The sequence below is a fragment of the Anolis sagrei genome, chromosome 3 (assembly GCF_037176765.1).
Source record: "Anolis sagrei isolate rAnoSag1 chromosome 3, rAnoSag1.mat, whole genome shotgun sequence".
In the NCBI taxonomy this organism is placed as follows: domain Eukaryota; kingdom Metazoa; phylum Chordata; class Lepidosauria; order Squamata; family Dactyloidae; genus Anolis; species Anolis sagrei.
In genome coordinates, this window is record NC_090023.1 from 225,067,268 (window position 1) to 225,083,251 (window position 15,984).

Consider the following 15,984-nt stretch of genomic DNA (forward strand, 5'->3'; position numbering starts at 1 on the left):
AAGAGATATAAAGACACAAGTCAGGCACAGAAATTGGAATCCTGTTGGTATACCACCCTAGCAATTGCACTTCTTCCAGGGTCATGTGGTGGTAGCAAGGGAAGACAGACAAAACCTGGCTCCAAACTGCCTGTTTTTCCAGTGCTTATTTCCTTCACAGCCACTTTGTCTGCTACTTTTTCTCCTTCTGCCTACACTAGTGTTATTATTCCGGCATTGTGCACCAACAGGATTCTGACTGCAGTAACTGCAGCATGAAACATCATTCTTGTTGTTAGGCCAGGTTCCCTTCTGCTTTTTCTATTTGCAGATATCCTGTATCAAATTCCAGGTTACACATGTATTTGGAAGACATCTGAGGCCCCATCTACTTTGCCATATAATGTAGTTTGAAAATGCATTATATGTTTAATACAGACTCATATAATGAGTGCAATTCATTTATATATGGAGCCTGATTCAATCTTCATAAAAGGAAATGTGCCACCCACAATATTTTTGAAATATGGAGCATTAAAGTAAAAAAGAACAAGAAAATGCAAATCACAAAATGCCCTAAATCCAGTTGCTAATCCCAATTAGACCAATTGCTTCATTTGGATTTACCAAGATTTGACCAGCAATTCAGCAACTGGTTCATTGAAATTAGAGTCAGGTTACTGTTGGAAACTATTTGCATGGAAAGGCTGGCTGCATAAGCTCAAGACCCTTCTATATAGGCCTAAAGAATGTGATTGCTTCCAGATTAGCCTGAAGTGTAACGGATACTTCAGGCTAATCTAGTTTAACCTGGATTTCCAGGTTTACCCTGGACTTAAAAATACACCTGCAAAGATTCAGACCTTTCAGTAAGTTCTGGATCTTTGCAGGTGTGGGTCCTGTGGGGATTGACTATCAGGATCGCTTCCCTGGTTGTTTCGGCTTCCCCTTTCCTTCTTGTAAGGTGTGTTGCATCATTTCTCAGTGCAACAGAGCACTTTGAAGCCTCCAGCAATGGCAACTCCCTACTTTTAAGTTGTTTAGGGGATGAGGGAGGGTCATATGGCTGATGGCCATGCTCCCCCTGTGCCAATGCTGGTTTGGCGTGGGAGGGAATGTAGCCACTTGGGATTTCGCCCCCTCTGCCCTCAGATGACCATGATAAGCATACATTGAATGTATTGCAGAGTGAAGAGGAGGATTGCAATGACAGGTTAGCCTCCACATTTCTCACCAGAGTTTGGAATGATTGTGTTTTTGGTGTATGTAGGCATGTTCTGCATAAGATGTTCCCCTAGAAAATTCTTAATCCTAGATGCAGAATTCTGAATATTCTGTGCACCCAGGCTTCTATCAACACATAACCACTGAAAATGTGGAAAACCTTCCATAGCCACACATTCTGCACCCAGAAATTCACAAAATACTTTTATACCATTTGTCAGCCATTTGAAAACATATTTAATTTTCTTTAAAAAGCAAACCTTGATTTTGCCATTTTATGAGACTGACAACATTTTATTATGCCATTTTGCACAATGGGAAGTGCATCCAAGGATTTAGTTATCCACAGGGGTCCTGGAATGAAACCTCAACCCAATTCAGCTGTTTACATATCAAAAACACGAGAGTCATTCCTGGAAGCTCCAGAGTAATTTGTGATTCTCCTTGTGCTTTTGCCACAGAACCATTGATTATGTGGACTTCTCTCAGTGATTTCAAGATGAGTTCATTTTATTTGGACTACATAGACATGGGATAAATCTTTGTTTCTGGGAAATAGCTATTTTGAAGCAGACGAACAAGTCCTATTCAGACCCGCTACTCCCCCAGCAGATGCTTCTTGTTCATATCACTTCCAATTTCATATTTACAATGCAAACACAAGGCAGAAACCCTGTTTTTGAGGGACAGGAAGAGAGAGAAAATTCGCTAGGTAGAAAGGAAGCAAAGACAAGTGTATACATGCATCTTTCTGTAATTCACAAATGCTTGCAAAAAAAGTGACTACTAAGCTTTGAAGAACTGTTGTGATTGAACATGTAATTCTACTCTTTAAAGTTTTTGAGACACACTGTGGGATTTAAGGCTAACCTTTGCACCACAATCTACAGATTTGTATCCCACTAATCATCAGGAACAGCTGGGTTTGTGTTATCCTAGAGTTTGATTTTCTTCCCTAAACAAATCACATAATTCTCGTGAACCATTCTATATGTACTAAACTAGGCACCCTGCAATTCCTTCCTTCAAACTGGCAGCTTAATGCTAGGTTCAGACAATGATAAGGATTACGAAGGGAGCTAGCCATGAATGAAGAATCCTTAAGCTTTGGTACAGCAACCAGATTTTCTCCTTCACCTCTCGACAATTTTCAATAAGTCAACAGCCACTCTAAATTTGATGAGTTCCTGATACTTCAGATTTTTTAATGTCTAGGAGATTTAACAGTAATCAACCACAGATATGATGAAAGGCTCTGGTAAATTATTCATTTTACCTCTTATAAAATGTAACCTTTTCAATACATTCACAATTTCTAAGAAGCTATAGTATTTTAAGTGTATGTTTCATAGTTATGAAACTCATTTTGACCTAATGGTGGCTTAGTGACAATATGGTCATTTTCAGTAAAACTGAGACACAGAAGGGAAGCAAACCAAAAGCACAAGAAATGTACATATTATACAAATAAGTGAGATGTTGGCATTCTGAAGAGCCATCATCTTTGTTTAGAGCAGCAAAGATGTGACTCTTAGTAAACACGTTCTGTATGTTACAGGATTGCAAGTTCAGGCTTAACATAAAATACACAGAAAGAAATAGTCCCATTGTAATGGAGTGTCTTTGGGGTTCAGGTGTGTGCTTAGATTCTATTAAGCTCTGGGCAACTCAGACGGACTGGGGTGTCTTTAAGAGTAGAAACTGTGGGGTTTCTCAGATGTTGAATTCTCTGCATTCACACCATTCACTTTGGGAGCTAAGGCAGCTGGGAATTGAAGTTCAAGTGCACCTCAGTGGAATACTCCCTTAATAAATTTGTTCTTCCAGTCATCTCTCTTAATAGATCCACTCTATGCAAAGACAGATATATACACATTCTCATTCTCCATACTTCCTATTGGCTGGTTACTGGTTGTAATGATTTCTTTCTATGTTTCTTCTTTAGAAAGACTTACAAAATAAATAGATATGCTAATCCTCCAAAGCAGGTGCCCTCAAACTGCAGCCCTCCTGCTGTTTGAGCCTCCAACTCCCAGAAATTTTTGCCATCTTGTTCAATGGTCAGGAATTCTGGGAGCTGGAGGTCCACACATCTGGAGGACCAGAGTTTGAGGATGCCTGCTCCAAAGAAAGGAGCATGAAGGCTGTCAGTAAAACATGGTGAAAATAAGGAGAGTGGAAACTGTCCTTGAGAAAGCTAGCTAGTCAATGCTTTTGCCCACAAGAGTTTGCAAGCAAAATGGACAAATTGCTTTGCTAGACTGTCACCAGTTCCAAAATTCAGAGCCTATAAGAGAGGAGGAAAAGTACATTAGAGCATACAATTGCATGAATCCACTGTGTTCTAATTCTGTTTGGAAATATTCCAAAAAAAGCATGCTTAAGATTTGATCTCTCTGTTAATGCTGAATCTTGGGGTCTCTTCCTAGTAAATTAGTGCTTTTTACTTCACAAGGAAATAATCTGCAATAAAATATGTCCAAAACCAATATTATGTTGTTTAAGCTCCTCTTGAAAATGTTACTCTATTTTAATAACATTTGCAGAGTATTATTACTCATTTGAGGATATGGTGGGGCATTTTGTACCAATTCCTCATCTTCCTGATAGTCTTTGGGAAGCACAATTTACATTTTAGATAAGATACTCTCCAGGCATCCTTCTTCTGCAGCATAGCTCTTGGCATGGGCTGTATTTCATGCTGTCAGTTCCACTCATTGCTAATTAGCATGGAGAATTGCACTGATGTTAACCATCATTTTCATCCCTTCTCCCCACCTTCAAAACAAGGGTTCAGTTGCCTAATGAGACCCCTGAGGATAATCAGGAAGCCAAGGGGACAAATTCATTTATGGTGTAACCTAGCTAACTTGAGTACTATTATTCCCAGGGTGATATGTTTCTAATGGAAGCAAAAAGTATGGGCATATTGTGCTCATGGGAGAGAGAAATAAAAATGGAGGTGAGGATTATATTGTAAAGCCACAGGAGGGGTAATTTAGCATAACATAAGATCAAATTCTGAAAATATAAGGTTTAATAGCTCTTTGTAGTTCTGCCACGAATTTGTTCGCTGAACTTCTTATTACAAATTTACTAGTAGAACCTCCAAGTTCACAGATTTAGGGTTCAGGACTACTGTAAAAGTGGGGGAAATGCAAATATAAATGCTATATTTAATCTAAAAGAACAACTCTCTAGGAATTGCTAGGTACTCCGGGACAGCCTTATGGTCAACTTACCATACAGCCCCCTAAAGAATCTATAGATTCTTAATGAGAACATATTCATCAAATGTGTGAATAATCAGATTTGCATAAGTTAAACCCACAAATGTGGAGGGCTCACTCAAATAAATTTTCATGTATTTGAAGTTGAGTTTCTTCAGTCTGCTAAAAATAGTACACATGGCTTTAAAAAGCATGCTGGTGGTGGGGTTCTAATTGAACCTTATAAGGAAATGTCAGCTCTTTTCAAAATAATCTTTGATTTCACACTAAAAGCTGAGATTCTCAACTGGGCTACAAGTTAAACTCAGCATATGAGGTGTAAACAGGTTGCAGTAACTGAGAACTCTAAGGGCACCCTTTAGCCAGCTAATGCTCATCAAGAGTTTAGAAGTGTTGGTCTTTAGGCTTCCTTCAAACCTGAGGGAGAAATAATCACTCCTATCCAACAGCTTCTTCTCATTATCTCATCCAGTTAATTTCTCCTAACTGTAAGAAGAAATGGAATAATTGAGTGAGATACTGACAAAGAAAACTCTGTTGGACACACTTAGCTTGATGCCAAGGAAAACACTTCTGTGGTTTCCTCAAAAGCTGACTCCCTCGAAGCACCTTCATAATTCTTACTTGCCACAGTCTGTCTTCTTTTCACATGATGGGTGCAATATGTAATCAAGCTTCTAGGGACATGTAATGGATATTTTACTCCATAAAGTTCACTGCCTTGTTGTATGTTTCCTTTTTCATTTTTGAAGAGATGGCAAATGGCATGTCTTGCCTCATATGTTTACCACCCCATCTCCATTGTTGCTATTGTTTCCTGACACACCTTTTCCCTCTCCTTTTAAAAGCTAGTATGATTTTCCAGGTCCTGTAAGAATAACCCATTAAGTGTTCCCACAGATGTGACACACTAAGATCAAAACATTGTAGCAGGAGGAGCCTACTCTCATGTTATGCTAAAGCCATTCCGAATTATATTTCCAAATGCCATAACTTGAGCTTTAGTTTCCTAAAATGAGTGTGTACTGGTTTTGAATATGTTGACTTAAATCTTGAGTGGTCCAAGATAAGGCTGAGGGAGGATATATGAGATACAGCACATACAGTGGGAAAGAAAAAAACATCAAAGAAGGCTGAAGTGATACTATGAAAAGATTGAAGGAACCCATTGCTTACACAGCTGCCATTTATCTGAGATGTCCTCCTTGCCTTTTTCTTGAGTCTAATGTTTCATCCCTTCTTCTTCTTCTTTTTTTTTTTTAGCAAAAACCCCTGCTTTTACCTGCTAAGCACAATATGCATTTAAATATGGCATGGAACAGGAATGGGAACTTTTCTTTTGGATTTTTTCTTTTTTGCAATGTTTTTTTCTCTCCCTCTTAAGGTTCAAGGAGTTTTCTGTCAGCTTTTCACTTCCTTTTCAAAATTATTTGAAAGACTGCCAGCCTGTTATTGGAAACCTTCCATCTTGGCAACATTCTGTGAATGAGAGCCCCCAAATCAGATTATGACATGCAGATTAACAACATTTATGTAGATCTTCTTTTACTTACTCAGAGCTTTAAAGGGGAACCAGATGCAAAATGCCCGGTGAAGTGCACGAGTTAACCTCCGACCAGAAAAGCAAACTCTTTTACATTTTACAAATTGATTTGCTTGCTACCAAAACACACAAATAGGCCCAATGTGGGGAGCTGGTTCACATTAAGATTCATTTGCTACAGTTTGAAAATGAAATTCTAAAAAGGGAACCCAAAGATTTGACAGCTTTCCAAGAGAACACATTTCAGTTAGAACTTATTAGGAACATTTACAGATCAAAGGGAAAATCTACCTTGCATTCTCAAATTGCAAATGGGTAGCTTGCAGTTGCAAATCAGCAGCAGTAATCATAGTAATTCGCCCAAAACCATAATGCATAAATGATGCTCTGTGTTCCCTGTCCTTGCCAGCTGGAAAACTCCTATAGCATCAAAATCAGCTACAGCCTCCAGTTTCTCTGCCAACTCATTGTATTACAAACATTGTTGCTACAATTGGTGGGAAGGCTGCTGGATTATACCTTGTCATCACGGGGGGGAGGGGGGGAATGTTGCACATCTGTCTATTACAGACAAGGTTTTCACAGTGCTGTAAGAAATCTATTTCTTATTATAAATTTAAATGAAATAATTCAGATTGGGGTTTTCCCTTGCCTGAATCACAAACTCCCCCCCCCCCCCATGCCTAAATCTGCTTATAAAGAAACTAATGGAAATGTAACTTTTGTGTTGTTCTCCTTTTCCTATGCATAGGGGAAATAAGTGTGGCATTCTTCAGGGTTAATTCCTTTCATATAGAAGGAAGCATAAGAATGTGGAGATGCCACAGTGCAGGAGGAAGACTGCCTTTAAATATTAGGATGCCATCTCCAAACACATTTATTTGCTTTGCTTCTTCTTTGGCGTAATAGAGGATTTGACTACATAGGGCCATGGGATAGTTGCTGTGGGTTTTGTGCTGTGTCTCATGATGTAAAATGTAATTGTGTGAAAAAATAATGTGAAAAAAATGTTCTAAACAGTTGTTCAAAAATAAATTTTCTCAAAACATGCACTTTCATTATGGGATAAGAAATATTTTCAAAAGGTAAAAAAAAATAAGAGTTCAGGGTTCTCTCTACATTTATATTTAGTTTATACATTGGTTCTCTTTATATTTATATCCATGTGTTACTGTGGTTTTGTCCAGGTTTTCTGGTCATTATCCAGAGATTTATGCTATGGAAACATCCCAGTTTTGACTATCATAACAACTCTTCTACAGACACAGTGAGAAAATATTTACTCTGTGTAAAGCATTTCTGTTGACAGATAAGGAGGTCCCCAGCTTGGGTGAGATGCTGGATCATTCCCTTTGTCTATACAAGAAGGCTGGAATACTTCAAAAGTCTACAGCACAAAGTACCTTTTGTGTCATGAGTATCAGGCATCAGCCTAGTTGCACATTCCATTAAGGGAAATAATCCCATCATGATCCATCAGCAATCATAAACTAGTACACACTGCACAGGTCACCAAGGAACCTCATCCTTTGTATATCTAAAAGTGACCCATCAGTTAAAGCTGTTACTCAAGAAACACAGTATAAAGCATACACACACAAAAGGTAGGGGAGGACAATTAAATATAGTCTAAGACTGCTGTTGCCAACAATGAAGGATCCTGGAGAGCACGAAAGCACAAAAGAGGAAAGAAAAGGGTTTCTCTTTTTTCGAAATTGGTACATTAAATCCAGGGAAACCTGACAGGCTGAGAAATAATGGCCCAAGTTTACTCTTATTTAAAAACCGACTTCCTGCTGCTTGCACTGTGATCACCACTCAGGCTTTCAGCAGCATTTCAAATTAAATATACATAAGTGCTTTCAAAGAGCTGTTAATTTGAAGGTCATTAAAGAGCATAAAATATATTTCCTTTATTTATAAAGAGGCGCATCATAATGCTATGCATATGGACTCCTCTCACAGTTCTTGCAGCATTTATTATCTCCGATATGAACGCGATTGACTTCCCTTGGCTGCCAGCTATGCACTCTGTCATCCAATTTGAATTACTGTTATCAGAAAGCAGCCTCCTTTGTAACCTTTCCATCGCTTGCTTGCTTGCTTGCTCGGCCTTTCTGGGAATGCAGTGAACAAAGATAAATACAGAGAAAGAGAAAACACTGGCATAGCCTCTATGCTTGCCCATGGACTCTGAAGAAGGCCTGCACCTGAGGTGCTTGCCAAAAAGTGAAAGCAAAGACATACCATTTTCATACCATTGTGTATAAGCCAGTCAGTGCCCAATATACTGCTCTGCCTGTCATAAAATGCCTACCCTGCCAGGTGTGCCCCTCAGACTCCTGAGCTGCAATGATGGTTTTACAGTGCTCTGCTGAATCATAAACAGCCATGTAACAAACACCGCACCATCTGTCCATATCTATAAGGGGTGTGTGAGAGCACTTTCTGGAATACTTAGAGTAAGCTGAATTCCTACATGAACAGAGCTCTCAGCCCTACAAAGCCCGTGACCACAACCTCCCTCCTACCTCTGTTTCCACAATGCGTCCCTCTCCCTCCCTCCCAACTTCTCTGCCACTCTTTTTCTCGCCCACCCCATTTTTGCTACAGCTGTCTGTTTTGTGAGATAAATTACCTGGCGTTACAGCTTGTCAGTATTCTTGCAGCATATCCGCTGCCTGGGGGGGGGGGGGGCGACCGGGATTGGGGGGTGGGTGGCAGAGAGAAGAGTAGGATGGGAATTCACTGTTGCCATAGAAATCTTAGAAATGAAGCTGACAATTGAAAACCATTTTATAGATTTAAAGACATGACTGAGAACAAGGAGGAACACGATATAGTCAGTCAAAGGAAATAAAGTGAAAGGTGAAATTGGTAAATAGATAAATTGATAAACAGCAAGCAGGGAAAAGATCCAGCCAGTGAAATGGCTTTCTGTGGAATCCAGGTAAAGGAATGAAATGCCAATAGGTCTTTTAATCAAGGAGCAGAACTGGCAAGATGGAGCAGTGACCATAGCAATGTTTTATCTTAGGTAACCCGAGGACTAGAAATGCAGAGCAGTTCTCATCCATGTAGTGGTCACTGAGATCAGTAAGAAGCTAAACAATATTGGTTAGAGCAAAATCCCTTTGAGTCCAGCATCCTGCTCCCAGAGTGACCAACCACACGCCTAACAATAAATGCTTCTTGCTCCTGTGCTCCAGCAGATGGTATTGAAATACTGAAAGCAATAGCCTTCATGACTAATAAGCATTGGTACAAATGATTAACAATAGTAAGGACTGCAGATTGTCCTGGAATGGACTTTCATACCACCTTTCAAGCATATTTCCAGGACAATTTACAGAACTAAGAAAACAACAATAACAAGAATGTTTATCACCCCCTGGTGAGATCAATCAACCACAACCAAGCCAAGTGTTGTTGTGATCTTACTGTGGCCCAGTCAGACATTTTAGCACCAGGGCTGATAAGACAAGTGGAGAAGCAAGAGGAAGGGAGGTTGGAGGAAGGCTGGAAATAGGGAGAAAGATTAACTGTTTCATATCCCCACCCTATCACCTGATATATACAGTTTGGGTTTGGTAATTTCCTTTACTTCTCCATTCACTCTGACCTTCTTATACGTGTCATATCAAAATTTACATGGTACTGGTACTTGTTGTCTAAACAATCAAGAAATGTTTTCCCCTTTAATTTCTAATCAAACAGAATAGTATTTTTGTATTTTATATTTTGTTTTTGTTGCCATTTGTCATCAAGTCAGCTTTCATTTATGCTGAATGTACAAACACGAGACCTCAAAGAGATCTTGAGACCATGGGTTCCTTTACTGAATCAATCAATCTAGAGTGGCCTTTCTACTTCCCTACTGTCTTCAACTTTACACAACATCATAGAGTTTTCAAATGACTACATTCTCTCATTATATGTTCAAAGCATTATAATCTTAATTTCGTTGTTTTGGATTCTAGTCATTGCTCAGGTCCAATTTGTTCTATGGCACATTTATGAAGTTGTCATTTGTTTCCATTACCAAATATCATGTCTTGTACCTTTACATGTACACTGATCTAAGCATAATTTAAAATCCCATTTTGATCTAAAGGTCTTATCCATGCTAAATGTATCTATCTCCTAAAACCTAACCAGGGAACTTGTCATTCTTCACAATTATGATTCCATACAATTCCAAAAACATTTTGTTGTTATTGTTCATTCGTTCAGTCATTTCCGACTCTTCGTGACCTACAGATTCCATTTTCACAGACATAGTTCTGTTCTATGAAATCCTAAGATTAGTAATTAAGACAAGGATATTTAGAATTCTCTGCTGGAAAGCTACACACAAGGTTCTATAAGATGTTGCCATGGCAGTCCAAGTGACATCATAGTGATTTGTGAAAGGGCTGCAGAACAATCTGAACAGCATCTAGCAAGGAAAATATACATTAATTAGTGTCTATTTTGTACAGAATGATTGCAACCCACAAAGTCTTGCAAGTATCTCCTTTGTTGTCAGAAGCAAATACTGGAGAGCAGAGCATCCAACAAAATCCTGAGGGGAAAAGGAAGAGACATGTCTCCAAGTGCTTAGTGAATGGTATATTTTTATTTATTCATTTTATTTTGGAAAGGTCTCTTTCTCATACCTATCTACCTATTCCTCCACTATTTATCAAGATTGACAGAATCTCTATACAACATCTGCATAATTAAATGCATATTCTTCTTTACTCTTTTCTTGCATAGTTGTTGTATGTGTGATTAATTATTTGTACACTGTGAGAGTTGTAGACTACATCACTAGGAAAAAATATTTCACTGTATAAATCAATAATGTAAAAATACCTGAAATGCTATGAGAAACAGAACAGAAGAAAATTCTAAGTACAGTAATACTATATTTGGATATAACTTTTTAGAAGTTCCCTTTTGTGAACTACATCACTAATTATTATGCCTTTCAGAGGTACATTCTTATGGCCCTGGGATAGCATCACATCAACCACCTCATATATTAGATGTAGATGTTTACCTTTGGATGGCTTCATAGCTTGAAAGCCCTATCTGACCTACTGTGGAAATATTGTGGCTGGTCCTTCTATTTCTGTATCAGAGAGGGATGAAAAGTATCACATGGAGGGTATGGGTAGTAGATGTTGCAGGACAAATTACGACTCTGAAAAATATATGCCAGTATTTTTCCTAGTCTGCAGAGCTAAACTCACAGCAGTTCCTGATACATGCCTGCCTTGGAGCGGGTGCAAATAAGTATCCTCCGATTGATTTCTATAGGAAGGAATCTGCTAAAACAGAAGTTTGAAAACTAAACAGGATGCAGAGAGAAGAAAGCAGTGAAACCAGTGCTTCTCTCTCACTTCTTTTCATGTTGGGGTCAGGCCAGCTTGGCCTTTGATAACCCAGAGGCTTTGATGTCTGCCTATATTAGGAAGTGGTTGAGAAATTATGCTTTCCAAAGATCACCAGTATGCGATGTATACGATTTTGTATACAATCGTTACAATCAACTTACAATAGGCTGTGTCTAGGCAAGTCTAGTAAATCTTTGAGATGATGCCAACTAGGTCTTCAGAGCCATGACCCACCCAATGCTACTACTGTTAAATTAGCAACAGTGTTTCCAGACAGAATGGCTTATTTATATCCCGAGTCACTGTCATCATGCTTTTAATACCTTTTGCTATATCCTAATAAAAGCAAAAGTCTTGTGAAACAAGCACAAAAGCTCATTCAACCCCCCTGTATGAATATCAATAGACTGGTACAGAAGATTAATATTCAGAAAACACCTTTTCATTGCATGCTGTATTTGGTTTGACAATATACTTGAATACAGATTTTTGTGCTCAGTACTCCAAAAGGGATTCATGGCTGGCTATCAGACAAGGCAAAGAACAGTCCCCTGTGTTGTTAAACAAGGGACTTTTTTTTTCAGCTGGTCTAGGGTAAGATAAAACATCATTCTTCTGCACCTTGTTAGCATTTACTTCTGACTTGGGCCACAGGCAGCTTTCCTAAAACAATCAAATGCCACAGATATAAATAAGATTATATAACCTCCACTTATTTGTGGCAATTTTCTAGAGATTATTTGGCAGGTCATCCCTCTTTTATGCTACTGCTTTTCACAAACACCTGTGTCATACATTAAACACTTACAAAGGAAAGAGGTCACCTAGTTCAAATACCTTCCATAAGTTAAAACTATTCATTCATTAGCTCTTTGGAAATTAATTCAAACCTGTCAGTATTTGTTATAGGACTCAAAAGTCAGAGGTATACCAGGTTCGGAAAGGGACCCGTGAAATACATGAAGTACACAGGTTTCCCATCTCTGCCTTATAGAAATGATGTGTTTGTTAGATGGCTTGGCTCACTTGAATAATCAGAGGCAGTTTTCCTACCTAATGTTCTCTCTCTGTCTCTGTGTTTTCCTGAAGAGCCAGAAGAAGATGGGGACACAACTAGCAATATTAGAGTTGGGTGATGCCAATCTCTCTGCTCCATTTTGAAAGCACCAAAATGAAATAAAAAATCAAAATAACTTCCATAACGTTATTCAATTCCTGGTTTGAAATAAACAAAATCCTTAGAATGATACGAGGTTGAAGTGACTGCAATGATAGCAGCTGCCATGTTTTGATCCTGAATAAGAGGCTATGCAATTCCCAGATGTAAGAAGAGATATCAAGTGGAAAGAGATGTTTGGAGAGGATGACGCATCATTTTAACATACCTACATTGAGTATATTCTTATACTTACCCCAGACACAGTCTCACACAGAAACTATAGTTGCAAAAACATGAATATGACAAACACAGAGGAGATAAAGTTAACAGTTTGACTAGTGTGATATATATTTTCTCATGTTTGTTTCTGTTAAGTTTATAGGTTTTGCTCAGCCATCTTGAGCTGACACACATTTTTTTGGAGTGCTGCCTGTCTGTACAAAAGGATTTTGTACTTCAAAAGATGATGGTTCTCCATCATTTCTCTTACATATATTGATGATTAATATTCAGAAGGAAGTACATATGAGATCATACTCATGCATGCATGCAAGACTCTCAGAGATTACCATTCACCAGTGTGGAGGATGAGTACAAGAACTCATGATCTCCTTTAAGAGGAAATAAAGCTCATGTAAGTAATATTAGCAATGATATGTGTCTTATTCTACCATGGGATTACAAATATTTTTAAAACTCAAATACATCATGAAAAGGCTGAAGTATGGGTGGATGGATAATGAACCGGCTTGGGCCAAAATGCCTAGCGAAGGAGTAAAACTATTTTTGTCTGAGGTAAAATATTTTTCATATAGCTATTGGTAAGAGTTTTAAGTTTAGGAGTGTTTGCTTCAGTACATGACTTGTAGTCACATTTAATAATTATAGTGGTTTGAAAGCACTTAACCACCATGATTTTCTTATGAAATCCTGGGCTTCATAGTCTAGTGAGGGAAACTCCCCACTGGAGATTTCTATTCCATTTCCCTGAACTATAGCATTAGAACAGTGGTTCCCAACCTTTTTTTTAAAATCAGGGACCACTTTGATTATTTTGTTGTTATCAGGGACCACAAGGTTATTAGCAGGGACCATAAGCTATATTGTCTTTTTCATAACAATTGAAATTCATTTCAATAATAAATAAATAAATATTGAGGACTCAGAGTCAGTAAAACTATTGGAGCCGTCAAATCACTAAACAGCAAAACAGAATCGCTGACACAGCCAAGCAAGACAAAAGAATGTGTGCGACTGACTGACACTGGGTGTCGTGAGTACGTGACATCAATCTCTTGCCCTCCTCCCGGCCTCCTGCACTTGCCCAACATTGTACTCATCAGCGCTGCCCATGTAGCAATGGATTCATTAAAATAAATAAAGGTTTAAAATTTAAGATGTTTCATGGACCATATTTTAGTTCCTGCAGACCACTGGTTGGGAACCACTACATTAGAGCTTTCAAATAGTGAAGTCTAAGTATTTCTAAGTAACTTCAAACCTCAGGAAAACACTGGATAGAAGCATGGTAGTTAAAGTGGTGACAAACTATGATAACTGTGAATAGAGGATCTTAAGTTAAGGAATCCTTGAACCGATACCTGAACTGTGAGTTTAGGCTGTGAAATTTCAGGAGCAGCAAACCAATAAAGTAACTTTTCAAACTATGAGATTGACTTATATGATCTGCAAGATCTTTCCTGAGTCTGAAAGCAAGCAGAATTTCTAGGTTTGCTTTGGAAGAAGGAGCCACTTGCACCTACCGTTTGTGTTTCTAGTGTGGAGTGCAACTTGACAGCTGGATATGCCCCTTTCATGGTGGCAGCATACAATTAGAACACATATAGTCTAGTTAAAAGCCTCACTGAGGGATGATTCATTTGCATAAACTCCTTACATATTCCATTAACAGAAGATACCAGTCTTTTTCCTTAAAACACTCAGAGGTAAATAAAGAGGTACTAATTTAACTCATCCAATTTAAACGAGTAGTGGCACCAGTAACAAAGTTAACAATAAAATCAATTATAAAAAAGAAGAGCTTGAAGAAAGATAGACTGTTGAAGAAATAATGAGAGACTACATACAATGAAGAGATGGGGTGATGGATGTGGGTGAGTGGGAGGGCAAAGGCAATAGAGCAACCTACCTCTGATGCCATAAAATCAACATCCTTAGATAGCAACATCCTTAGGCCCACACAATGGAACTAAAGATCCATGAAGCTCCTCTTCTGGACCCTGGAATGTTAGAGGGTGAAGCTTTCTTCTGTCCCATCGCCTCTACTGTTATGTATCCTGATAATTGTTCCACATGAAACCCTTGTTGCATAGTCCACTCTTCCGCTTCCTTCTTCCTATGAATTCATTTGCTTTTCTGTTCAGTTTCCCATTACACATTCCATGCACAGTTGATTTAGACTGAAAGCAAAGGATATCACAACTGTCTCCCACCAAATCCCCAATTTCCCTGAAGGTGATGGATTTCTTATCCGCCAGTCTCACTTTGTTGTTTTTCTGCTACAGACAAGCAGTGAGTGACTCCACAGTTAAGTTGACAACATACAGACGCACACGCACGCACTTGTGGGAACACCTTTTTTCTTTTTTTATGAGGATTTTTTCCCTTTTTGCAAAAAAATGCAAGCAAAAGAAAAAAACAAGGTTTTCTATTGAAGGTACAACTCTTCTTCAATATGAAGACATTAACTGGATTGGTCTGGATCCCCCATGCAGTGGTCAGTGAAGTCCTTTGGTAGCTGATGGATCAATGTCTTGACATTCTAGTAGGTAGCTGTTGAGACAGTTGAAGAAAATTCCCCATGGTTTATGAGCAAAAGAGGGAATTGGGTGGGTAAGAAGGACTCTTAGAACAGAATTAAGAGAAGGAAAGGAATATAACTGCTGAAGATGGTTGCCCTGGGTTATACCTTTCTCATCCACACTGGCCCCTTGACTACTGCTCACTGGTGGTGGGATTTAAGTCTCTTTTTCTCCCAACACACATTGGTTTGTCTTCACTGATTTTTTAAATATATGATTTGTACATATTTATACTTATTTATATGCTGTTTCCTATGGCATCAGTAAATGTGTTGGTGAGAAACGGAAGCTGCCACTTAGAAACAAGTCCTGTGTCCTCTTTGCCTGTGTCCTCTTTGCCTGAGGCTCAAAAAAGTTCTCAGGCTATCCAATTTTTGCAAGTATCTCGCTGTCTTGTCAGCGTACCCTCCCCTCCCACATCCAACCCTCTTGAGTCCTGTCTTCTATTTTCCCACTATAGTAAGAAGACACAAAGCGTCATGCCATTGAAGTTGGGGACTGGCTCATCTGCACTCTCATAGATTGGACACTGTTCAGGATCTTCTTCTGATGTCCAGCTAAAGTTACTCCTATTCTTAGAAGATCTCTGCAAAAGACAAGAGATAGAATCATGTTCATGGATCGATGCCAGTAATTTCCTTGGGTC

The 15,984-nt window shown here is 38.7% G+C and overlaps 1 protein-coding gene across 2 annotated transcripts in view; it reads right to left on the reverse strand.

The window, feature by feature from the left end:
- The window catches only part of EPHB1 (EPH receptor B1), a 429,850-nt gene that overhangs the window by 7,746 nt on the left and 406,120 nt on the right, over positions 1-15,984 (reverse strand). For both annotated transcript variants that reach the window (XM_060768006.2, XM_067465922.1), the window contains exon 16: positions 14,666-15,924. In XM_060768006.2, coding sequence (XP_060623989.2) covers positions 15,816-15,924 — 109 coding nt within the window. In that variant the 3' untranslated portion in view covers positions 14,666-15,815. The remainder of the gene's footprint in view (positions 1-14,665; positions 15,925-15,984) is intronic.